Below are 25,304 nucleotides of genomic sequence, written 5' to 3'. Positions count from 1 at the left end.
ACCCTCTGATTGTTTAATGTAAAAGCTATTCCACTTTCTGTTAGCCTGACTATGGCTCCATGATGTATGAATTGCTTCTTTCTGGCTTGTTGTCCTTTTTTCTCCTTGACTGGGAGCTCTGGAATTTGGCTATAATATTCCTGGGAGTTTTCATTTGGGGAATATTTTCAGGAGGTGATTGTGGATTCATTTAATTTCTGTTTTACCCTCTGGCTCTCAACTTCAGGGCTGTTTTCCTTGGTAATTTCTTGGACACAAAAATTCCATATGTGGTCACAGAGGGTCAGACATGACTTAAATAACTGAACAACATAACATCCATATGGAATGTCTTGTGGGGTCCAGTGTAAGATGCTGGCCTAATCCTCAGTTTCTTCCTAACTGTTTTTCAGTTTTCTCAGCAGTTTTTTAAAACCAAATAATTTTTACGCAAAGTGGTTTGTTTTCCACTTCATCAAGCACTGAGTTACTGAGTTCTAGTGATTCTGAATCTCCCTTATTTAATCTGTTCCAATAAATCATCTCTCTCCTCTCTCTCTTTTATTTTACCAATACCACATGGTTTTGCCAAACACTACTGTGTACTATACTTTGAGGTTCACAGGTGCTGTTCCTCTGTCCTTACTGCTTTTCATCTTGCCCCTTGATATTGTAGGTCTCTTGTTTAAACAAATGAATTTTATTTTCTTCAGCCCTCTCAGATAATTTTCTTTTAATTTTTATTGATGTTTTCAGTCATGTCCAACTCTTTGTGACCCCATTTGGGGTTTTCTTGTCAAAGATATTGGAGAGGTTTTCTTCTTCTTTCTCCACTTCATTTTATAGATGAAGAAACTGAGGCAGAGGTAGATGACCTGCCCAGGAACACACAACTGGTAAGGGTATGAGACCAAATTTGAACTCAGATTTTCCTGATTCCATTCCCAATATTCTATCCACTCTGCTCCCTAGCTGCCTCTAAAATTTTATTGGTATAATATTAAAAGTGTATATATCACTGTTGAGTCTCTATTTGGGTTTGAATCATTTGTGGTCCCTGAGCCACTTTCCATTCTTATTTTCTTATGAAATGAAAGTCACCACACATACATGGAACCATTAGTTACAGCAGACAGGTTACAGAAATTCTGAATCCAGTGGGTAAGTTCATTTGCCTTGACAGTATACTTTCCAGAATGTACACATAGCTGATGAGGTTGTCAAAGGAAATAACCTTTAAATCAGTTAGTATCTAATTACTTTGGTTTATTTTTAGTTTGATTGGAATATTAAGTTACCATCTTTGGGAAAAGCTAGCCCTCACAGCTAAGCCAGACTACCATGAATATTCTCTTAAATCTGGGTTACCTACAGATATGGTGAATACAGAGATTGACGAGACTTAGCTGGTCCCGAGTACATGGAGAGGAGGAAGGTGAGTGACACCTGGAGAACCAGTGTCAGGAGAGAAATTGCTCTGCTCTGAGTTCTTGTGGTGGGTCAGTGCTGCAAGAGAGAGATTTCCCACAGCACAGAAATGAGGAGGTGAAGCCCAGGCTTTAGTATTGAGCTCAAACATGGGGTCCTGCCTTAAAAAAAATCTGTGGATTCTGATGGGGCTTGTTTGAGGCAGATCTGCATCAGAGGGACAGAGAAATCATCACAACAGTTACCCATAAAAGCTGGCTCCATCGTGAATGCCTTCCTGACCTAAGGTGACCAACCCCTCAAGGTGCTGCTACCTTGACATAGGAGAAGACTCTTGAACATTCTCTTTGTCCCTCCCTTCGCCTCCTTGATCAGGGTGAAAGGCTGAGTGAAAAATTTACAAAGTCCTTTCTCCTTTTCTCAAAGAGTAAGTTCTTGTTCATTTTAAAGTCAAATATACCCAATTAAATATGTAAGTTTTTTAACATTGTATCCAAACTCTTACAACTTAATTCATAATTTCAAAACATGCAGATGAAAACAAAAACTGCTGTCAACCTTTAACAAAAGGTTTGGTCCAAAGAAAGAAACAGATTCAGTTTCCCCGTTAACACATAATTTGTCCTAAGAACAAACAGAATGGGGATCCCCTATGTGTACCCCTCCTCAAACCAATTTGAGGCCCCCCTCACCTGAGAAAGACCTAAAACCTGGATTGGCCTATAAGGAGACAGACATTTTGGCCCACTCTGAGCTTAGCCTACCACAATGCCTTGTGTGTTCTGGCCTGACAGACATGCATGACTTTGCTGTCAGAGAATCCGTCAATGCCTCTTCCTGTGTCAGCAGCTACAGTAGGCCAGATGGAGCTGCCTGGAAGTATTTTTCTATTTATGAATGCCAAGGACAAGGTGCCTTGATCTGGACACTATCTTGAATACTGGGACTTTTTCTTGGTATGTTATGGACACATATTAAGCTATGTACAGTCATGTTAATGACATAAGAAACACAGACCCCCTAGATTAATCATTTCAATGGTCACTTTCACACTTCTCCTGTCTTATTATATTTACAGCCTATTCAATTAAGAAATTCCTTTCCCATGTCATGGTCAACACGTATGGAGACTGTACTTTTGGCTGACACAGGCATCCTGAGCCAGGAAGGGAGGGAGGGGGGAGAGGAAATTACTCTGAAGCCATAAAATCCCCTTTGTCTGTCCTTCCTGGGCTCATTCACAATGAACCCTCATGCATATCTCTGTATGTCCCATGCATGTCTCACTAATGGTGATGAGGTACAGACTCTGAGAACCTCCTTGAAGTCTCCTTGAATCTTTGGGCAGTCTCTTGGGGACCATAAGCTTTTCATTATCACTGTGCCCAGGTCTCTGTTGTACTTCCCATCCTTGATCCTATCAAAACCCCATTCTTCAGGCTGCTGACCACAACCATCAAGATCTTCCCTAGATTGGATCTGTATTCACCTCTGGGTACTCGTCATTCCCATCCAGAACTCTGTTTCCAACCTTTGACCAGTTACCTCAGCCCCATTGAAGTGCTCTTTGGACTACTTAAGACCCTCCCTGAATCCCTTCTCCCATCACCCTAGACTCCCAGACCACTCCCAGATCCCTCCTACAGTCATTTCTGTATTTAAGTTCCATCTCACCTCCATGAAGGCACTCAGATTCAATCTAGCTGAGACTGTTTAGCTGAGGTTCTATCTGGCCTGCTTGTTAACACAAGCATTACAAATTCTTGGGCTCCTTATGAGTCAACCCAATGTGATGAATCTTTAATAAACTTTGTCTTTCTTTGCCTTTAAGAATACTTGAGTCGAATTCATTCAAGCAGGACCCAGCATGTCGGTATTTCAGAGTCCCCACCACCCCTGAACCTCAACAGTGGTTAACATGATTACTTATTCTCATTAAGCCAGAGACAGGCATGACGGAGTCAGAAAAGAAGAAATACAAATAGAAATATTTGAGTTCAGGATGTTAGAGTACATGTACGGTCTGATTCTGTTTGCTCCTCGTTCAAACCTTTGGTGAGGGGTGTCAGCCATTACTGAATTTGTTCTAAGAAGCAGAAACAAAATTAGGGGGCGTGTGTGTTTATTTTTCTAGAAGCTGCTGGATCATGCATGGAGAGCTATGCAGGGGAGTTCACTGTCTGTGATGCCAGAGCATGCAAGGCATGATGGTAGGTTAAGTTCAGACTGGGCAACAATGTGTCTCCTGATGGGCCGATCCAGGCTTCAGGCCTTTCTCAGGGGAGGGGGGCTCCAGAGGGTTTGGGGGGGCCCCTGGCTGGTCCCACTCCTTTTCTAAGGGCACAACTGCATGTCCCTCTAGAAACCATTTTCCAAATTAAGAGCATAACTTAGAGCACGATTTCCTCCAGATCCCCAAATGGAAAAATGTGAAGCAAAGTAAAAACATACACAATGTTACAGTTTCAGCACATGAAACAAAGTTGCCAAAGCACATCCTTCACTTGATGATCTCAAATTGTCTCAGATATAAACCCACTGTATCCATTTCTCCTTGGCCCTGCAGCCTGAATCCTTTCAGAGAGGACAACGGGGTGATTCGGATCCACTGCCATTTAATTCTCATTCTCTCAGCTCCTAAACACACCCCCTCACATGCCACATTTAAGTGTATTTTACATTAAGGGTGGCTCTGCCCTTAGCTGGTCAAACATCCCCATGATCCCCCTGGGATCTGCCTGGAAATGAGCCCACATTCCACTCTGCCATGGGAGAAACGTGAGAACCCAAGTGACTGCATTTTGGGAACAACCTCGATCCGGAAACAAAAGAACTCAGTTGTGCTGGGAATCACCTGCTTTCCTGGCCATCTCCAGGTAGTCTCTTGCTGGCTCTCCCCCTCCCACTCCTCAAAGTCCCTCATTTTTCTTTCGTCCAATAAGGAATCCGGTGGTGGTGATGACCAGGAGGGGCTCAGAGAGATGGCCAGCCTGGTGGGTGGTGACCCTGATGGAATAAGAGCCCGGGGAGGAGTTTGGAGGCCTGGGAGGGGTCTGGGGCAGGGAAGGGCTCATCCCAGGGAGGAAGGTAATTGACGGGATGGAGGGCGGGGCTTGGGGCGGAGCTCCTGACTCTGGGTGTGATTGGAGGAAACGGCCCACGGTCTCGGGGGCGGGCAGAGGGGGGAGGACCCTCCCCAGGGGGCTGGAGGAGAACTGGAACTTGGGCTAAGGTGGCTCCGCCTTCTCCATGCCCTGTGAGTAGAGATCTCTCCCTCTTTCACCCCCCAGAGGCGAGATCTCGCCTCCTTCTCCAGGACCTGAGATCTCTGCCCTCTGGACGCCAGCTCTGTGGGTGCAGGTCCCAGGTAGGTCCGAGCTCGCGCCTCCCAGCCCTGTTGGCTTCTGCTGGCTGTCCCTACCACTGGCTCGCCTCCTCCTCTGACCACGTGGTCTGTGCCCTCCTTGTCCTATTCTCCCCGCTAAGCCTGTCTCCCGGACAAACTTCCCTCTGCCAAAGCTTTTCCCGACTCCCAATCACCTCCCAAATGACCAGGGGCAACCTCCCCAGATTTAAGATGAGATCACCCTTTCCCCAAATTCAAACCTTAGTCACTGGGACCCAGGAATCCTGTCTCCCTACCCTCATTTTTGGGTCCATACTCAGTGTTTCTTCCTTCAGATCAAGCCCCTGTAAGGACCCAAAGCTCCTGCCTGCCCTGAGGACCCCACTTTGGATGCACTAATCAGACTTCCTCCTGGCACCCCTTTACTTGGACTCACAGCTCCTAGGCTACTTCCCTATCATATCCCAGACACTACTCCCGGTGACTGGTCTCCCTTTGAGGGATTCCAGGCTTGAGCTCTCCCAGAGGATCCTAGTCCTCCTGAGCTCCTAGTTAGACCCCAGGACACAGGCCTCCTGCTCTCCCAGGCTCTGTATCCCCCTGGATCCCTTCTGTCAGTGCAGTGTCCCTGACCTCCCTGCCATGAGCTGGGGTAGAATGTCTTCCTACCAGACCCTTCCTGGGCTCCCCTTTCCCAGGCCTCCTATATCCCTGCCCCCTCTTCTTGCAGAGCCCTCAGGCCCCCTACCAGGGGGCTAAATCCCAGACTGAATTTGGTCTTCCAGCCTCCCAGCCTCAAGCTTCCTTTGGACTTATCCCAGGGGCTCCATCCCAGAGCTCTCCCCACCCCCCACCTTCCTAAGCTTCCCTCCTCCCTAGATCTATGAGTCAGTCTGTTGCCCAGGGATTCAGTTGTCTGTTGTCTCTGTGTGTGTTCGTTGAGAACATGGGGTGCAGGGAGGGCAGAGGACCAACTGGAGGGAGATCTCTGATTCAGGTGTCATTGAGGTTCTGACTGCTCTTGTCTCATCTGGGATCTGCAAGCCCTTCAGCCCCTTGGTTCTCTGAAAGATAGTGGGGAAGGAGAAGGGGGCAGAAGAGGAGGAGGAGAGGATGGGATCATCTACCATTCCTGTAGCTTAGAGTCTCTGCACTGAGGGCAAGGCCTGACCCTCTGTCAATCCCTATAGCCCAGCCTCCTGCCCTGGAAGAAGAGGGAAAGACTCTGCCCCTCTGGGATCCTCCCTCCCCAGCTCAGCCTGCAGAATACCAAGGCCTGGCCCAAGCAGGGAGCCTGGAGCTAGAGGGAATGGCCCCTGGGAGCCCCAACATTCCAGCCCAGGGGAGTGCACTCTGTCCTCAGACTTGACCAACATCAGGCAGAGGCCATTTCCACAGACAAGGAGGGATTGTCTCCGAGGCTGGCCCTCCCCTACCTATGGAATGTTTCTTCACAGAAATAGGTAGGAAATTGAAACCAGTAACAACACTGCCCTGCTCTCTCCTTCTGTGTTCTGCAGGGATTGAACAGGCTCTAGCCTACCCACCCCCACCCTGACCCACTTGCTGCCCTTCCATGTTCATTTTTTAAGGACAGTACTTCACATTCTGGACTCCATCAGTACTGGCCCTTTTGTCTTTACAAATAATTGTAGTCCATGTAGTTTGGGGATGATCACACCAGGAGGCATATAGTCACTGCTATAGGAACAAAGTGGAGTGTAAGAGCTTCAGTACTGTGCACGGGATTAAGCCTTTTTACAAAATTCGCTATTGAATTAACAGTTTCTTGCGGATCAGTTTCCTGAGTATGACTATTAGCAATATCATTTGTAATAAGTTCCAGTTCTTCCGTTTGCCAGGTCATGTTATGATTATGTCAAGTCCCTCTAAGCTGGGCTCTGATCTGATCCCCTGTTACATTAGAAGTTTGACCATTGTGCACGGATGGAGTTACACATATTTTTTCATATCTATAATCACATTTCATAACTATCCTCTTTTCCAAACTTTTTAACTGATCCCCTAAAAATAACAAAGACTGTTCTTCCATATCTAGTTCTCACTGAATTTCTTTATCTGCTCTCCTTGTTCTTTGGGTGCTTTAGATACATTCTGAGCAAGCTGATTTCCGTAAGATGCTGTATGTGTGGATTGCTGTAATGCTGCCATAGATGTAGCGAAAGAAGCAATAAGGGCAACCGCAGCCGATATGCCAAGAATCGTCATTGCTGCCAATCCCTTTTATCGCTTTAGCCCCGCCCCCTTGTTGTCTTTTGATTTCAGTTTGGAGCAAATCTGATGTCTGCTCCCCTTGGTTTTGATACAAAGTATGGTTTACTTTAACAGGGAACGTAGTATAGGTGGATTGTTGTATAAGCATTACAGGTGGGTCTGATTGAGGATTAATACATTGAGATCAAGTACAATTCATGCAATTTATAGCAAATACCCCTTCCTTTTGCAGAATGTTTATTCCCTCCCTTTGACTTTCATGAGCTAATTTTATGTTGTCTGCTGTGAGGAACATCTGTGGACATTGTAAATACAGCTGTACATAGGTTTGGTTTGCCTTGGCAAGTGTTCCTCCCTTGTAACCTCCTGCATGTGCACTATGACCGACTCTTTCCAGAGCAGCCATTGCTCTCCACAGTTCTATGAACAGAAATCTGTTGTCTGTTGGGATTATATCTTCTAGAAGATTTCCCATAGATGTGTTCCAAGGTTCAAACCCTCCTCCTGACCAGATGTATGACATTCTTTCTTCTAGTTGTGTGTAGGTTTTTATGTGCCGTGATGCGTTTGTCCCACGGTGCTGGGGCCACCCAGTGTATTGTTTGGCTTTTGCAGGGAGGGAGTGGGGGGTTAATGAGCTGAGATTCTGATAGACAAGTGCTGTCCATCCCAGCTCGGGGCAATTTTCTATTCGTTCTGTTATAATATAAAGAGAATTCATATCTAGGGTGACGTTCAAAAGATCGAGAGTATAGATGTGTCTAAGTCTAGGATACTGCATATGATTGGTCAGTGAATAGTAAATGTCATTATGACCCAGTACACAGCCAGTTCAGTACACAGCTCGTTCAAACTAATGAGCTCTGTAGGTGCAGCTGGCTACTACAGGAGGAAAGGAGATAACGGTTGGTGCTAGGGCAGCCTGTGTCCTTCAGGGAGAAACTGTCTGAGATCATATTCTGAGGCTAGAGAGAAATGTAATTTTTAAAGAGAAATGCAATTTTTTTTATTTGGGGCCCAAGTACATGCACCCAAGCACCCCATCATTCTCCCCCTTAAGCTGATGGGGCCCAAGATCTTTTGAGGTAAGGGATGAAGGTCTTAGCTTCAGGAACTGCTTCCTGCTGAGACTGGACATAGAGCTGTCCCTGCCTCACAGGGTCCCACCATTGGAGGGGTTGGGTCTTTAGTCAGTATGAGGAACTTGGCTGAGGTCAGGTCCAGATGGTGATGTGTCACGGTCTTGGACAAAGAAGATGATATGCAGCCTGAGCTGTCATCTGCAAGTAGAAGGTACTGAACCTAGAAAACACAAATCTGGTACAGAAATTAAACAAACAAGGACCGAAAAGGAGTAGGAAGAAAATGACTAGAAGTGGGGTGGGTGTGAGAATACTGTCAGACTTCCTCACACTCTCTTGATACACTTAGTAACTATCTAGGGACGGGAGGGGCTTGGGTGACTCCCACTTGTCCCCAATCTCCTTATCTGTTTCCATATTTTTGATCAAGCCTTTATTTATCTTTCCAAATCTCTTAAACCCATTATTCAGACTGCTTCACTTTCCTTTATATTTCTACCATAGACAAGATAGTTCACAAGTTATTACATGTCACTAGCCTAGCTGAATTGTCTTAAAAGAGATTTCTAACTTGAATCTCACAACTGAATAGATGTTCATTGATGTTTCACAGCCTTGTTTATCCTTTTCTAATTATATTCATTCTGGAAGAAAAACTTTAGAAATTATGTTGTTAATAAGTTCAAACACTAACCTTAACTTCTGCTTATTAAAACTGCAAGATCTTTTCTGCTTTATGGATCATTACATGTTAATATATCAATACATTGTGCTGAAAATGAAAATTTAGTGGGCTTTGTAAGAGATTGTTTTTAAAGCGTTTCTTCTAAAAGTGGTTCTTTTTCTTTTAAATTTTGTCCTATCGTTAAGAAAATCACTAAACTTTTATGAAGAAAATTGCTTGACACCTTTTGAAATGAGAGTTCTCTTTTCACTTTGAAACAAAAATAAACCTTTTAAAATTAAAATTCATTAAAACTTAGTAGGTATAAGAAATATTGTTAAGTAATATGAATTCCCAAAGTATTAGAAAAAACCAAATTCTTAGTTATTACAGAATTCCTAGATATCACAAAATGCTTTAGTAAAAATGTATAATGGAATTGCACGAAAAACACTAGTGCTTTTAAAATCCTTTTAAAAAATGGGGACATCTTAAGGTGAGTCTTAAGTAGTTTACGTAAATTTCTGAACATGTTCTAATTTCAGATAAAAATAATATTAGAATTTTCAGTAAGATTACACAAAAGGGCTCACATGTTTTGCTGGACACTTGCTATTGATTACAGAAATTTGCTATAAAAGGAAAAAATAGGGACATGTGACATACCAAATATGACAAGATAAAACATCCTTAACTCCGTTTGAATTCAGATAAGAGTGAAAGTCTCCAATTATACAGTATCTATTTTATAGCCAGACTCAGGAACAGTCAGGTGGGAAACATTCCCTTTTAAAGGAACACAATGGGGAAACTGACTAGGAGGATCCCATCCTAGATTGAGTCTAGAATTGTCCCCTTGGTGTTTCCTTTCCAGATACAAACTTCACCTGTTAACGGTACAGGATCACATTCCCTCTGAGTAACTTGTGGCATTTGTCTCAGATAATGATTTAATGAAGACAACTACACCCAAATTCAAACTCAAAACAAAAATAATCATGGTCTCAAATGCCTTTTACCTTAAACAGCAAATTTTCACTAATCACAGCTTAGAGCCAGATACATTGTTTCTATTCTCATGGAGTTGCAATAAACAATCAAGATTTGCCAGGACACACATATATAAGGGATTCCATGTAAGATCCTTCCTTCTCAAATTTAAAACTTGTTCTGATGTAAAAGTCAATTGTTAAAAATCCCTTCTATCTATTACAACTTCTGAGCAAGTCATATTCATTGTTTAGAATTCACATAAGCCAAGCAAGTTTCTTTCTTAGGGCTGATGACCTTGCCCACATGGATGGTTTCCAGGGGCCTTAACAGTTTTACAAAATAAAAGGAACTGGCGTGGACCCCATGCCTCCCAATCCCCAAACATACAGGAGGACTGTTCTGAATGGGCAGAACATTATATAAAGTTTTCACTCAATTCCTTTCTTTCCACTCACAGGAATCAATTAAGAGTTTTCATTTTAGCATAAAACAGTAACTCCAAATAACTTAGCTAACCATCTTACAACTTTTATAAATGACATCCAAATTGTTTTAGCTTTAACCTCTTTAAGAGGTTAAGGTGAAAATACCTAGTTTTCTAAATGGCAGTTAGGAAAAGCAAAAGATTATAAGACGAGGTAGGCAGAACTGATAAAATTTAAAACAACAGAACTGGTTTTACACAATTTTCCCAACATCTTTTAGTTCCAGTAAAGTTCAGATTAAAAATTGCTTCCTCTAACACCATTTCTAGATTATAGTGGTCACTCAGTTTTTCCAAAACAAGAGAATTCTACTACAAGTTAGTAACACCAATAGTGAGCTTGAGGAGAGCCATTAATTACATTTCCAAACCATCACATATAAAAATTATAAATAGAAGACTGGGCTTACTAAATGTAGGGGCTGGTTGGCTTGTGATCTCATATTGCTGGGGCCCATCCCCTACTCTCAGGGAGGATAACTTCAATTCCCTACTATTCTTTAGCACTGTCTTCCTTTCAACTAATCTGGGAAGAAAAGAGTTAACAGAATCTACTAAACTGTTTTTAACTGTCCTAACTATTCACTGCAGCCCTAGCTTGACGGTCAGAGGTTAAATCATCTACTTGCAAATTTTGTTCCTCAGATTTCTATTTCAGATTCCTCTGTTTTCTATTTCAGATAACTAATTTTAACAACTGAATGTCTCAGATCCCTCAGCAGTCCAGATTGTAATTGCTGTATCTTATGAATGCATTTCATTTTTTATCTAAAAAAGACTTTTTTTCAGCTTCACAGGAAATAAATCAGATCTTCTATAATCCTGCATAAATCCCCCAAATCCCCAGAATACACTGTGCTTACCAACTTCTCACAAACTCTTCACACAATTTGCTTTATAACACATTACTTCTATCAGTTCTGAGAAAACAGAAATTTCACATTTTTTTCTCTTTCACTTCCACATGTCCTCTGACCTCAGATAAAACACACACTTTGTCTTAGATGCCATAGTGATGCACATTCTATAATGAGACCTTTCTCAACTTTATTCCATCTGGCCACATAAAATGCTTTTCTCAATATTCCGTTGGACTCTTAATGACTATGATTTCAAGTGTTGACTCTGACATTCAGCAGGGGTATGACCTTTGGGTAAATCCCCTTTCTCTCCTTCTGTTTCCTCCTCTCCCTTGATGAGGGTGAGACTACACAAATTCTGGAGTCTCTTTCAGCTCTAAATCTTGTGACTTTTGATGGTTTAGGAGTTGGTGACCTTCAAGGATGTGGCTGCGGACTTCACCCCAGACAAGTGGGGCCTCCTAGATCATCCTCAGAAGAAATTATGCAAAGAGGTCATGCTGGAGAATGCTGGGAACCTGCTCTCTCTGGGTAAGGACACTTCCCTGGTCCACTCTCAGTCTCCAATCAAAGAGCATATTCTCCATTCCCGAGTGTGCTGGCTTTGGAGCATTTATCACTTACTAGAAAGGGAAAAGTGCTGGTCTCCTGTATCCTAGAGACAGGGTCCTCCTGGTGTGTGGATTTCCTATAAAGGGTCAGTACATTGTGTGAAGAGAACATGGGAGGTTTCCTGGTTGCTCCTGAAGATGTCTCTTGCCAATTCTAGGGAGCTTGAGGTCCAAAATCAGATCACTGTTGAAACATGGTAGGTGTGGAAGTAATCCCAGGTAGTCTAGCCTCTCCCTGGACATGAACTGTATCTGCCCAATGTCTGTGCACTACTCACATGGCTTTGCCCTGCACCTTCTTAATCTTTGGGAAGGGCCAAGTGGTTAGTACATTCTTCTTTGAGAATCCTCAGTTTGTAATTCCCAGCTCCCAGCTGTGCCTGGTAGGGCACGTTTGTCCTTCCTCTTCCTTTCCATTGCCCCAAATTCCAGCCCAGATGGTGGGAAAGGAAGGAAGATAGTCAGCATTTCTGTTCGGCTGCTGTTCCCCAGCTGTTGGGTCAAGTGCTCTCTTTACAATATGATGTCATTAGGTGATATGATTATCCCCATTTCCATATCTGAGAAAATGGAAGGAAACAGAGGGTGCATGACTTGTCCAGGAGCACACAGCTCCTAACTGTCTAAGGCTGGATTGACACCCTGGCCTTCCTGGCTCCGGGCCCAGGGCTCTCCACTGCTCTGCCAGCTGCCTCTTAATTTCTTTTTTTATACTAATTTTATTTATTTTCAGTGTTCCACAATCACTACCATATAACTTAGATTATTTTTTTCTCATCCCTTCCTTCTACATCCTCCCTCCCTTTCTGAGACGGCATAAATTTTATATAGGTTCTACGCATACATTCATATTAAATACATTTTCAGTACAGTCATGTGTAGAAGAATGAAAATGAATGGGAGAAATCCTATAAGAAACCATGACGTAAAACCAAAGAAAATGATCTGCTACATTCTGCGATGGGATTCCAAAGTTCTTTCTCTGGGTATGGAAGGCATTTTGCCTTAAAAGACCATTGGGAATTTTTTTAAGTCCTTGCATTGCAATGAAATTCCAAGTCTACCAGAAAAAATTCTCCCTCACTCTGGTCATTGCTGTGCACAAAGTTCTCCTGGTTCTGCCCCTTTCACTCAACATCAGATCATATAAGTTTTCCAGGCCTCTCTGAAGTCTTCCTCGTCATCATTTCTTATAGCACAATAGTATTCCATTGCATTCATATACCATAATTTATGCCTCTTAATTTCTTGGTGGTGGAAGCTTTGCAATGGGTCCATCCTCCTATGAAGAAGGGCCACCAAGACCAAACTTTCTGACTCTAAATTAGCTCCATGATATTCTCCCCACCTCTTCTCAATGCTCCGAACATCAATGCTATGGAAACATTGCTTGAGGACTTCTAGGAACCATCCTGTGACTTTGCTTGCAGGCCCCTGTCACTGGCAGAAATATCAGACTGACCCAGAATCAGAATCGGACTAACTGACGTTCACTGAGTTCCCCAGCAGGAAAATGTCACCAGCAGAGACAAAGACTCCCTGAATGAACAGGAACAAGGTTTTTATAGGTTTCAAAGAGTGAGGAGCAGGGGAGGAGCCAGGGTCAAAGCTGACTCAGCAAGGTCCCTTTTGCTGGAGCTCAAGGCTGATCTGACACATCCTATTCTGGGCTACGTGCATTACAAGCATTAATGGGAGAATAAGCCAGATATCTGTGAACATAATGGAGTGATTCTCTATCATTTCATGCATACTCTTTTCCCTAAAGGGAAATAAATTACAAGATTTTCTCCATCCTCATCCCTGATTCCACATGCACAGGGTTGCCAGTTCCCAGAGAAAATCTGATCTCTTATTTGGAGGGAAGGGAGCACCCTGGCTGCTGGAGCCTCAGGAGCTGCTATTCAGGTGAGTGAGAGGAAAGCAGGTATGAGAGGTGTGGTTACAAGAAGCATATATGTGTGGGGTGGAAGACCTGACTTGTAATGTTTCAGATACTTTTTAGAAGTGGGATCCATGGCAAGTTACTGAACCACTGAGCCTCAGTTTCCCCCTCTGTAAAATAAGGGAGTGGTACACGAGGGTCTTGAAGCTCTCTTCCAGTGATAAGTCTCTGATCCCATGAAATGTCATTGTTAGGAATTTGGTGGCAGGAGCTCCCCTGAAAGTGCAAAAGGGGTTAAGCTTTGCATTTTGGGTTCTTTCATAGTCCTTCAAGACATTGAACATTTATTTAGTGCCTGCTGGGTGCCAGGCCCTCTGCTAAGCACCAGGGAGGTAAAGAGATAGAAGTGACATCCCTTGCTGTCCTAGAGCTCATCATTGGGTGTGTAGGGGAGAGTGTGGGGGTGCTGACAACATGCCAACCACATTGTAGAAACCTGTTTTGAACAGAACAAATTGGAGCTCATTGGGAGAGGGAAGGCCCTAAAGTGAAGGACTGGAAAAACTCATTGTGGAAGGTGGGCTCTAGCAGGGAATCCAGGTTGAGCATTGTACACATGGGGAGATGGTGACACCAGTTGTAAATGGGTGCGTCCAGTTTTTAGCTATGAAATGGAAGACATAGGGAAATACTTCTTGGGTTGAAAGGCTTCAGTAACTGTATGTTGAGGATTAGGGAGAAATGGTTTTGTTTGTGGCAATATGGAAGGAGTCATTAGTGCAGCAGAGACTGAAGAGTAGGGAAATAATGGGTATGGTGGAGAGGCAGTATACTGAGGGAGATGACATGCTGGAATGGGTTGATTTACACAGGGAAAGGAGTTTGCCCAAGCACCCAAGGTTTTCCATGCAATTAATATGAGGCAAATTTCTCTTGTGTGAGTTCAGAGTGGACAGTGGGAGCGAGACAGAAGGGAGGGTTGGGGAAGAATGAAAAGAATTGGCAAAGCTGCTGGGGCTAGTGGGATGGTGAGTCAGTTATGTTGTTGTTTAGGCGTTTCAGTTGTGTCTGACTGGTGATGCTCCTATGTGGGGTCTTCTTGGCAAAGATACTAGAGTTGTTTGCCATTTCCTTTTCAGGTTCATTTTACAGATGAGCAAACTGAGGCAGACAAGCTTAAATGACTTGCCCAGGGTCACACAGTTAGTAAGTGTCTGAGATGGGATTTGAACTAGAGTGTTCCTGACTAGTACTCTATGCACTGAACCACCTAGCTGCCCCAAGAGTGTCAGTTAGAGATGTATGCCACAAGGCAGGCCACACTGAGATTATGTAGCCTAAATGTGTAGTGGACTCAGACAGCCTGCTTTTGTGATTTTCTCTCTCTATTCAGTAGCACCTAAGTAGTAGCAAAGGTTGCTGCCTTACTTAGAATTAATCCAAGGCTCAGTTTTACATAAATCATCAAGCTGTATCCATCCCCTGATCTCTGAGGCTCAATATTTGGCATGTCCTTGGAGAATCATTGGCCAGAATCATTGAGTTGGCAGCCACTCTTAGTCTGGGGAAAAGGGAGGAAGAAACACCCAGGTATCCCATAGTATGAGACGCTTCAGGAGCCAGAAACATGTGTTTGTGACCTTCACTATGAGTCTGGTTAGATCACAGTAGGGTTAGAACTAGGCAGAGGTCACTCACTATGGGAGATAAGGTGCAGGAAAGAACCAGAAACAGGGCTGAGACCAGAACCTCCATTTGTGAACTAAGAGACCATAGTATAGGGCCTGAGGTAGAATCTGCAGCCTGGTGTCAGCCCTGGGCCCAGTCAGTTAGTCACTCAGCAGGGATTGAGCACCTCCAGTTTTCTTGACACCTCCCTAAGCTTTAGGAAGGGAAAAGTCATTCCCTGATGTCAGGGAGCTCCCAGTCTGGCACCTAAACATGGAGATGGTTTGAGAGGAAGCAACATACGGGGAGCATTGGTCTTAGCTGATCCTGGGAATAGAGTATTTGAGAATGGAAAGAAATGTGCAATGGGATATAAGGCAATACAAGGAGTGAGGCTCCTAAATGGTTTAAGAAGAGGAGAATTAGGGAGAAAAGTCTCAAAATCAAACCAAAAATGACAAAACTTTCAGGCCCAGCTCAGACGTACCGTGGGTTCTGTTCTGGAGCACCACAGAAAAGTGATTACAATCAACGAATCACTTGAATTTCATGGTTTCTCACTGCACAAAAAAGTTATGTTTATAATATGCTGTTGTATATTATATGTGCAGTACCATTATGTCCAAAAGAAAAGTGCCTACTTTAAACATAATTTATTGCTATAAAGAGGTAACTATTTGCTGAGCCTTCGGTGTATCTTAATGTTCTCTCTGGCAGAGGCTCTGGCCCAGGGTTGGTGGCGGTGAACTGCTCAGGGGAGTAGTTGCTCAAGGCTGGCAGTGGCTATGGCAGTTTCTCAAAATAAGTTAATGGTGAATTTTGCCACACAGATTGATGCTTCTTTTCCATTGAATTTAGGGTTATTGTGGGATCTCATTATAGGGTTATTAATTGGCCTGATTCCAATATAGTTATGTCTCCTGGAATAAGAAGATCCAAATAGAGAAAGAGAACAAGTTACCTTGCAATAATAAAATGTACATTTAAGAAAACAAAACAAAAGATAGTGGAATAGTTTGAAAGGCCATCTACTACCATGGTCACAGCATGCCCATTTGCAGGGTTGGAGTTCAAGTTCCAGTGGCTTGAGTTATTGGGCAGGTCACTCAACCATTCTGAACTCATGGTATGTGCTATGAATGTAATGAGAATGCTGGATCTGCCTGTGTCATGGATACTTGTGAGGACCCAGTGTGATGGCGTGTGAAGCTTTCTTTAAAATCAAATTGTCCTGCAGATGTGAGCTAATGGCATTTTCAAATGATGGATTTCATCCATTGAACTTTGAAGACTTTTCTCTTGGCCTGAGAAAGTAGCATGCAGATAACTTAGTTTATCCCCAAGGGAGGAAGGAATTATAATTGTAATTATAATTATGTGTGTACTTGGGTCTCTTTATATATGCCTTATTGTTTGTGTCTTACAGGAGAGATTAGACCTGAAGTGAAAGATGGTACTGCAAAACTCAGCATTTCTTTGAAAGAAGTTCATGAGGAAAGGGTTGTTCCTTGTGACTTCACTGGGAGACAAATCTGTGCTGCATTTCACAGATTCCACACAGAAGAGAAGCCTTATGAGTGTGATCAATGTGGAAAGGCTTGGAGTTCCAGTCCCAGTCTTGCTATACATTAGAGCATCCACACTCAAGAGAAATCTTACGAGTGATAAATGTGCAAAGGCTTTCACACAGAGCTCCGACCTTACTCAACATCAGGGAATCCACACTGGAGAGAAACCTTATGAATGTGATCTGGGGAAAAGCATTCAGAGTGAAGTGTAATCTTCTCTTCTTCTGTTGTCGTAGATAATTTACAAGCTTCGTTTTAATAATACAAAGTTTCCATAGACTTGCAAAATCGGAAACGATTATATAATTATTGAAGCCATTTCTTTTACCTAAATCAGTGAAATAAACAAGAGCAAACTATAACACGGAAGGAGAAAAGGACCTAATTCTGCCACTATAAAAACGTTTTATTTTTAGCCTTTATAAAGGATGCATAGATTTGAAACATTGACAGACTGTTTTATGTTAGCCCAATAATCTCTCAGTCTGTCTTTCCCTGAACAATTCACCTATGCTATGAATATGACACCAATGTTTAAAGCATGCTGTAAAGAATAACACTGACTCACCTCATCTTTCTAGCAAGTTTGTGTCTCTCAATTCTAAAGGAAGGCATACTCTCTAAATTGATCCTGTCCCTTGAAAAGAATGTGTAGATCGGTATTTTATTCTATATTAAGGCTGCTTCTGTTACAAAAATAGCATCCTTCATAGTGGGGAATCAGAAAATCATAAGGCAACCAATATTCATTTATGCCCCAGTTAGAAGACAGATTAACTTAGCAAGAGGGGGAATTCATATAAGACACGAGCGGTTCTTATGAATTTTTACACTCTTCTTTGGTTGTGAAAGCAACAATTCATATGTCAGAGATGAATGTTTTCTTTCTACACAACGTACTTCTTCCTACTTCTAATAAAAGAAGGGAGGGTAGTATAATAATGAAAGGGTCGGGTTTGTCATGACTGTAGTGAAGCGCCTGTTCTGAGCTTCTAAAGTACGCACAAACATGTTAAGGAAACAAGTTTTCACCCATAACCAAAAAACATGATAAAGGATATCACACTTCCAGAGTATTTTGGGGAACGTTCACATAAAAAGGAATGAGTTTCACTGGGCTAAGCTAGAAGGCAGAATCAGAGGTCATGGGGATAGAAGTTGAGGCTTGATGGAAGGAAAGATTTAGCTAAGCCCAAGTGGACCAAGCAGACTCTGCAAACAGTTGGCTCTCCCTCAGTGGACATCTTCAGCAATGCTGGAAGAGGGTATATTGTAGAAGAGATTCCTGAATAGTAAGGGTGTAACCTGGAAGTCCTTTCCACATTTCACTAAGAGCCAACTCCGTTCTCCTCATCCTGATACACTCAAGTAGAAAGATCACTGGCATGCATTTCTTTTCTTGGTAGCTTAAAATATTTAAGCGTTCTTCAAATATGACTTATTAACACATTCTTTTAAAACTGCACAGCCAATATCACTGTATAGGGCAGAACAGACAGAGACTCTGTAAATCTCTATGAGCAGAATATTTACCAGGGATGCTTAAGAGTTCTATAGTATAATGATTTCTTCTTCAGTCAAATCAAATAGAACTAGGCTACCTCCGGCATTTCCTCATCGGAGTCATCTGATCCATCTTGGCTCTCTATTTTCCCCAAGTCTACCTCTGTAAACACAATATCTTTCTTTTTATCCTTGCTATAAATTCCATCATTAGCACAACATTTTTTCATCTTAATATTTGGGAGTTTCTTCAGATCACCATCCTATTCCCTGAAAGCTTCCAGATGTTTTACATTCACAACGTCAGAAATTTCCATGCCATAGCTTTCATAGCATTTCCGCTCATGTTCTACCATCTGTTTGATGACTGTTTCTTGAGAAAAGTGCCTTCTTCCCTGTCTGCCTTTGATTCTGTTCTGTAACTCAATGTGTTCCAGTTCACTGTTGAACCGATGTAAATAACTCTCTATTAGGTCACAAGCATCTTTCTTTGTATACTCTCTTTTGTGAGAATCAAGGTGACTTTGAAACTACTGCAGTTTCTCACATATAATGTTTGGACTCAAAGTCTTCTCATCCTTTAACTCTTCCTTTCTTGCTTGTTTGTGAGCTTCTCAATTAAGCTGAGCTGCTTTTCTGCTATAAGGATGTACAACGTTTTTCTGTTGTCCTGCACTTTTCCCTTTCAGTGATTTTGGCACGGTGACGTGGGTGTCACCTCCAGACCTCGCAGACTGTTCGTGTGGTGCCCCCAAGCTGCCCCAAACTTCTCAGGAACCCATGTGCACAGGGGGAGGAGTGCAGGGGCACACCAGGGGAAGCGTGCTGGGAGGCCGTGTACTCTAATCTTGCTCAACATTGGAGAATCCACACGGGAGAGAACTGTTATGAATGTAATCAATGTGGAAAGGCTACCACATGTTGACCTGAAAACTTGGTTAGAGAAAAGGCAACAAGCTAAATGCATACATTTTATGATTTAATTAATTCATCAATTCCCTATTAAAGACAACGGTAACATAATGCATCATGGAGCCAGAAATGTTCTGGCTCCCCAGTGCAGAAATCTTCTGGCTTATATACATTTTGCTGTGAGAAAGAAACTCTCCTAGCTGAACAAATCATAAATTTAGTAAGACAAGACAATTAACAAAGTAGTGTTGATCAGGCCTTGCGATTCCAGCTGGGTAAACATATGTCTCGGTGATAAAGAAGGAAATCCCACCACTAGTGAGTGGCAGGCTTCCTGCCCTAAACAGATAACTGACATAGGAAAGGGTAAACAAAGTTCAATAGAAATTACGACCTAAGATGTCTGTGTTTTCTTTACCATTAATATGCCATGACATAGTATGTGTCTATAGATAATAAGATACAAAGGAAAGTCTCATTATTCAAGATATAGTGTCTTAGGTTAAAAGTCTCCTTAAGGAATGTAGAGTCAGCCCTGGCTGGCTTTTGCTGACATAGGAAGAGGCATTCTCTGAGTTTGCTTCAGAGAGAACAAAGAGATTATTCCAAAATTTTATATTAAACATTATCACACACTAAACTTCAACCTTGTTAAACACCAAATGAAACCTTATGAACATAATCAATGTGGAAAGGCTTTCTGACTGAACTCCAGACTTGCTGTACATCAAAGAATCCACACTGGAGAGAAACCTTACAAATGTAATCACTGTGGAAAAGCTTTCAGACTGAACTCTAAATTTGCTCAACATCAGAGAGTCCACATGGGAGAGAAACCTTATGAATGTGATCAGTGAAGAAAGACTTTCAGAGAGAACTCTAAACTTGCTGTGCATCCGAGAGTCCACACTGGAGAGAAACTAATGTGATATATCTTTCTTATGCACTCTCACCTTACTAAAAAAGTCTGATGAAAGAAAAGTCCAAGAGATATAATTTCTAGGTAAACATTTCATTATTTATGGGTAATGAGTATTTAATGAAACAATGGTTATTTAACTCACTCCTATAAACAAAAGATCATTCATGGAGGCCTCTCAACACTTATATACCCTTAGATATGGGGGTGTTACCAGGAGGCATAAATCATCTCTGACTGGTTAAAAATTAATGAAAGAATGAGTGTGATAATGAGAGGCAGGCCTATTCTGCTGAGCTGCTGGGGGCCATGGCTCATCACTAAATCTTGGACAAAGAGATTGTATCACTAAGTGTCCCAACATACACAGGGAGGTCTGCTATCACAGGTTCATAGATCTGCATTCATAAAAGGAAAGACAACTTTTGAGAGGCTGGCAATCACTTTAATCAAGCATGTGTGTTATTCCTTTAACCAAGCACATAGTTCATTCATCTAGTCCAGGTGAATCAGCATCCTGAACTTTACAGAAAATACAAAGAAATAAAAAGTCAACAGACATGGCTTCCTCTGCCTGAATTCAACAGATAGTTGAACCCTAGCTATCTGGCCTTAGTTACCAGAGTGGGAAGCAGACATCTGAGTCCCTGAAGGAAGGGGGCTCCTTAGTGGCTTCCCATAGTACTCATCTGGCCAAACAAACACTTGCAGTCATTCCCAAAGTAATCAACAGACATGACTTCCCCTGCCTGACCATAATTCAACAGATACCTGTGTGACCATAGTTACGAGAGAGGCAAGCATGAAATCTGTGTTCCAAGAGCCAGGGGCTTCCCAGAGTCCTCATCTGGCCAAACAAATACTCTTATAAAAACTAAGCCTCAAAGTAAAACCTCACCCTCAGTGTATTTTTAACACTTTAGAACCAGAGGGCATCACATCCATTGAGATCCAGTGTCTCATTAACAAAAGGAATGGACCTTACAAATTTCCCCAGGCCCAACAAGGTATCACAAAGATCCTCCTCAGTCATATTCAAATAGAGGCATTATACTTCTTGATTATTTTAAAACAAAAACAGCAAAGATTCTATTTTACTTGCCATTACAGAGACTTACCTCTACCCAGATCACTCCTGCCTAGAGGAACCTAGCCAAAAGGGGGAATCCACTTCCCTTCAGACTTATGTGACTAAAATGCAATGGACCAGAATTCACCTAGAGTAAAACCTCTTTCCCTTTTGGTCACATCTAAACTTTCCCAATTGCGCAAGTCTTGCCCAAGATTTCTTCTCATCATCAGCCTTGCCTTCAAAGACTGGCTGAGTTACCTGCACTGGCTGCTTTCTGAATGAGGAACTAGAAAGGGAGAAAAAGATTGTCCTAAATCAATAAGGGACTTAATGTGAGAAATACTCATTTCTCTCACATCAGAGAATGCATCCTAGAGGACATGCCTCATTAAGGTAATCAACATGAAAGAGCGTTCAGGCTAACATCATCCCTTATTTCCCCTCAGAAAATTCACATGAGACTGAAATCATTCCTGTAATGAATGTGCAAAGACATCAGATGGAATACAGAGCGTATTAGACATCAGGAATTTTACCTGGTGAGTAAGCATTATCTGGACTCAGCTGGGAAGGTCTGTAGACAGAAATCATGTCTTTTCCTCAAGGATTCACATTGGAGAAAAGGCTTATGAATGTGCTCCATGAGGATCTGCCTTTTCTTGGAAGATGGAAGTCATTAGATCCCACAGTATTCACAAGGGAAGGAAGTCTTATAAAAGCAATCATTGTGGGATGGCCTTCACCTGGAGCTCATATGTGTGTGTTCTTTGGAGAAATCTTCCTGGAGATAAAGTTAATGGATCTACTTAATGAGGGAAGGCATCTCCCTGGCAGCACAGACTTCATGAGACATCACACATCTCATACTGTGCATAAAACAATGGAAATGCTCTGCAATCCCAAAATTTCTCCTGATTCCCCTAAGATATTCCATGGCAACCTGGGATGAAGCCTGCCACTGGTTTGCTCATTTAACTGCACTCTCCTCCCACTGCAGTGAGACAGACCTTTCTAGCTCATCCTCCAAGGTGTCCAAGGCTGATAATCTGCTTCACTGCTCCCAAATTTGTTCTGAGGCATCATTGCAAGGATTTTTGAAAGGGAATTTCAAAGATCTAAATTAAGGCCTCACCTTGCCATCTTGGCTCTGGAAGTCCTCGTGCCTTTTTTTGCAGGAAAAATTCTCTTGATATTTGAAATTTATTTGAAAAGATCTCTTGTCTTTCCCATTCAATTGTTTTATTCTATTTCTTTGCATTCATTATGTAACAAAACTTTCCTATCTGTCCTTGCTATTCTCTGGAATTCTCCATTCACTTAGGTATGTTTTCCCCCTTTCTCATTTCCTTTTCCTTTTCCTTCATTCCCCAGCTATTTAGAAGGCCTCATTCAGACAGCCATTTTGGTTTTTTGCTCTCCTTTTTCTTTGTAATATTTTTAGTTGCTACCTCCTGGATAGTATGAAGAACCTCTGTCCATAGTTCTTCAGGTACTCTTCATCAGATCTAATCACTTAAATCTATTCATTAATTCTACTTCATATTCACAATTAATGTTCTTTAGGTTATATCTGTAGGGTCTGATGGTTTTCTGTATTTTCTTGACTTTAAGCCTGTATTTTACAGTAAGAACCTCATGAACTGAGCCCCAGTATAATGAAGTGTGGATTCATAAATTTTCCCCAAACTACTACTTTGACTGCATACCATAAAATTTGTTAGGTTGTCTCATTGTTGTCATTCACTTTAATTATTAATTATTTCTATGATTTGTTCTTTGATGTTTTTATTCTTTAGGATTAGTTGAATGTTTCAATTAATTTTTATTCTGTCTTTTCACTACCCTTTATTGAATGTATATTTTATCTCATTATGATCTGAAGAGGCTACATTTTACATTTCTTCTTCTTTGTATTTGATTGTGAGGTTTTTATGCTCTAGTACTTGGGCAAGTTTTGTGTAAAGGCTATGTACTGCTGAGAGAAAACTATATTCCTTTCTATTCTCATTCAGTTTTCTCCAAAGGTCTAGTGGTCTAACTTTTCTAAAATTTTTCTACCTCCTTCACTTCTTTCTTGTTTACTTTTAGGTAGATTTATCTAGTTCTGAGAGAGGAAGTTTGATGTCCCCCACTAGTGTAGTTTAGTTCTCTATTTCTTCCTGTAATTCATTCCAGTTGTGCTTTCAAATCTTAGATGTTTGTGGCACCTTTTAACATGATACAGTTTCCTCCTTTATCTCTTTTAATTAGATCTATTTTTGCTATTGCTTTGTCTGTGATCATCATTGTTACTCCTGCTTTGCTTCAGTTGAAGTGTAATAAATTCTACTCCAGCCCTTTAACTTTACTGTGTATATATCTCTGCTTCAGGTGTGTTCCTTCTAAATGGTGTATTGTAGGATTCTGGTTTTTAATTCATTCTACTACCTACTTCCATTTATGGCTGAGTTCATTCCATTTTTATTTACACTTATAACTGTGTATTTCCCCCCATCCTGGTCACCCATTTGTCCTTCTCTCTGTCTCTCTGTCTCTGTCTCTGTCTCTCTCTGTCTCTCTGTCTCTGTCTCTGTCTCTCTCTCTCCCTTTCACCTCTTACCCTGTCTCTCCTCAGTGTTTTGCTTCTGGTGACTGTCTCCCCCAGTCTGCCCTTCCTTCTGTCAGTTCCCTTCCCCCCACCCCTGTCCTTTTTCAGTTCACTATGGGATGAGATAAACTTCTTTACTCATGTGAGCTTCTATGTTATTCTCTCTTTGAGACAATTTTGATAAGACCAAGGCTTCAGCCTTCCCTTCCATCTCCCTCATCTCCTCCTTCATCATAATGGCCCTTCTCTGCCTCATTTCTGTTAGATAATTCACCCCCTTCTGCCCCTCCTTTCCCTCTTCTTGGAATGCAGCTTTCTTTCTCACCCCTTAATTTTGGTTTCTTGGCTATCGTCCCATCTTTGTCTATGTATATACTGAAAGTGTACTCTTTCTATTTGCCCTAATCATCCAAAAGGTCTTAAGAGTTATGGGTATCATCCTCCCATGTAGGAATATAAACAATTTAACTTCATTGAATCTTTTCTGTTTTCTCTTTCCTGTTTACCTTTCTGTGCTTCCCTTCAGTCTTATATTTGAAGATCAATTTTTTGTTCAGCTCTGGTCTTTTCATTAGGAATGCTTGATTATCCTGAGGTAGAATCTGTGAAGGTAGCATTTGTGAAGGGCCTAGGACTTCCCTTGTTAGAGAGGGCTGAGTTTGGGGAATTGTTCAAAGTCCTGGGAGTTTTCTTTTCCCATGGGGATAGGGGATCCTGAAGGAGACAGTTCTTGTTAGAGAGGCGACAGTCCTGAAGGAGCCTGGACTTACTTTCTTCCCAAAATCTACCTTTTTGGCCTTCTTCACAGCAACTTTATATCAGAGGTGTTCTTGGTATCTTTATTTCACGTTCAGGAAACTGAGGCAAAAAGGCATTATGGTAAGTTAAGCTCACAATGGGAAAAAATGTGTCTCCTGATTGGCCAATCCAGGCTTCAGGCCTTTCTCAGGTGAGGGGAGCTCCAGATGGTTTGGGGAGGCCTCTGGCTGGTTCCCACTCATTTCCTAAGGGCACAATTGCACATCTCCCTAGAAATCATTTTTTTCTAATTAGGAGCATAACTTAGAGCACGATTTCCTCCACATCCCCAAATGGAAAAATGAAGCAAAGTAAAAACATACACAATGTTACAGTTTCAAGACATGAAACAAAGTTGCCAAAGCACATCCCTTCACTTGATGATCTCAGATTGTCCCAGATATAAACCCACTGTATCCATTTCTCCTTGGCCCTGCAGCCTGAATCCTTTCAGAGAGGACACCAGGGTGATTCGGATCCATTGACATATAATTCTCATTCTCTCAGCTCCTAAACACACCCCCTCACATGCCACATTTAAGTGTATTTTACATTACGGGTGGCTCTGCCCTTGGCTGGTCAAACATCCCCATGATCCCCCTGGGATCTGCCTGGAAATGAGCCCACATTCGACTCTGCCATGGGAGAAACGTGAGAACCCAAGTGACTGCATTGTGGGAGCAACCTCCACCCCGAAACAGCAGACCTCA

The 25,304-nt window shown here is 42.1% G+C and overlaps 2 protein-coding genes and 1 pseudogene across 2 annotated transcripts in view; 2 read left to right on the top strand and 1 right to left on the bottom strand.

The window, feature by feature from the left end:
* Positions 1–25,304, top strand: part of LOC140508183 (uncharacterized) — a 79,550-nt gene that overhangs the window by 31,578 nt on the left and 22,668 nt on the right. Inside the window, 2 exon segments of the mRNA XM_072615961.1 lie at positions 17,878–17,890; positions 19,934–20,139. Coding sequence (XP_072472062.1) covers positions 17,878–17,890; positions 19,934–20,139 — 219 coding nt within the window.
* On the top strand, positions 1,400–17,750 carry LOC140503150 (zinc finger protein 74-like). The gene is made up of 5 exons (XM_072606968.1): positions 1,400–1,414; positions 4,532–4,774; positions 11,476–11,602; positions 13,504–13,590; positions 16,662–17,750. The coding sequence occupies exons 1-5, from the start codon at positions 1,400–1,402 to the stop codon at positions 16,865–16,867; spliced, it is 678 nt and encodes a 225-aa protein (XP_072463069.1). The 3' UTR covers positions 16,868–17,750.
* LOC140503149 (translation machinery-associated protein 16 pseudogene) lies at positions 17,841–19,165 on the bottom strand (annotated as a pseudogene).

This window comes from Notamacropus eugenii, chromosome 5 (genome assembly GCF_028372415.1).
Source record: "Notamacropus eugenii isolate mMacEug1 chromosome 5, mMacEug1.pri_v2, whole genome shotgun sequence".
NCBI lineage: Eukaryota > Metazoa > Chordata > Mammalia > Diprotodontia > Macropodidae > Notamacropus > Notamacropus eugenii.
This window is presented reverse-complemented; position numbering and strand designations above follow the sequence as displayed.

Excerpts from the sequence above, each read along its gene's own strand:
- LOC140503150 (XM_072606968.1), top strand. Across the intron at positions 4,775-11,475 it reads TCTGTGGGTGCAGGTCCCAG|GAGTTGGTGACCTTCAAGGA; the intron begins GTAGGTCCGAGC and ends TTGATGGTTTAG. Across the intron at positions 11,603-13,503 it reads TGGGAACCTGCTCTCTCTGG|GGTTGCCAGTTCCCAGAGAA; the intron begins GTAAGGACACTT and ends CCACATGCACAG.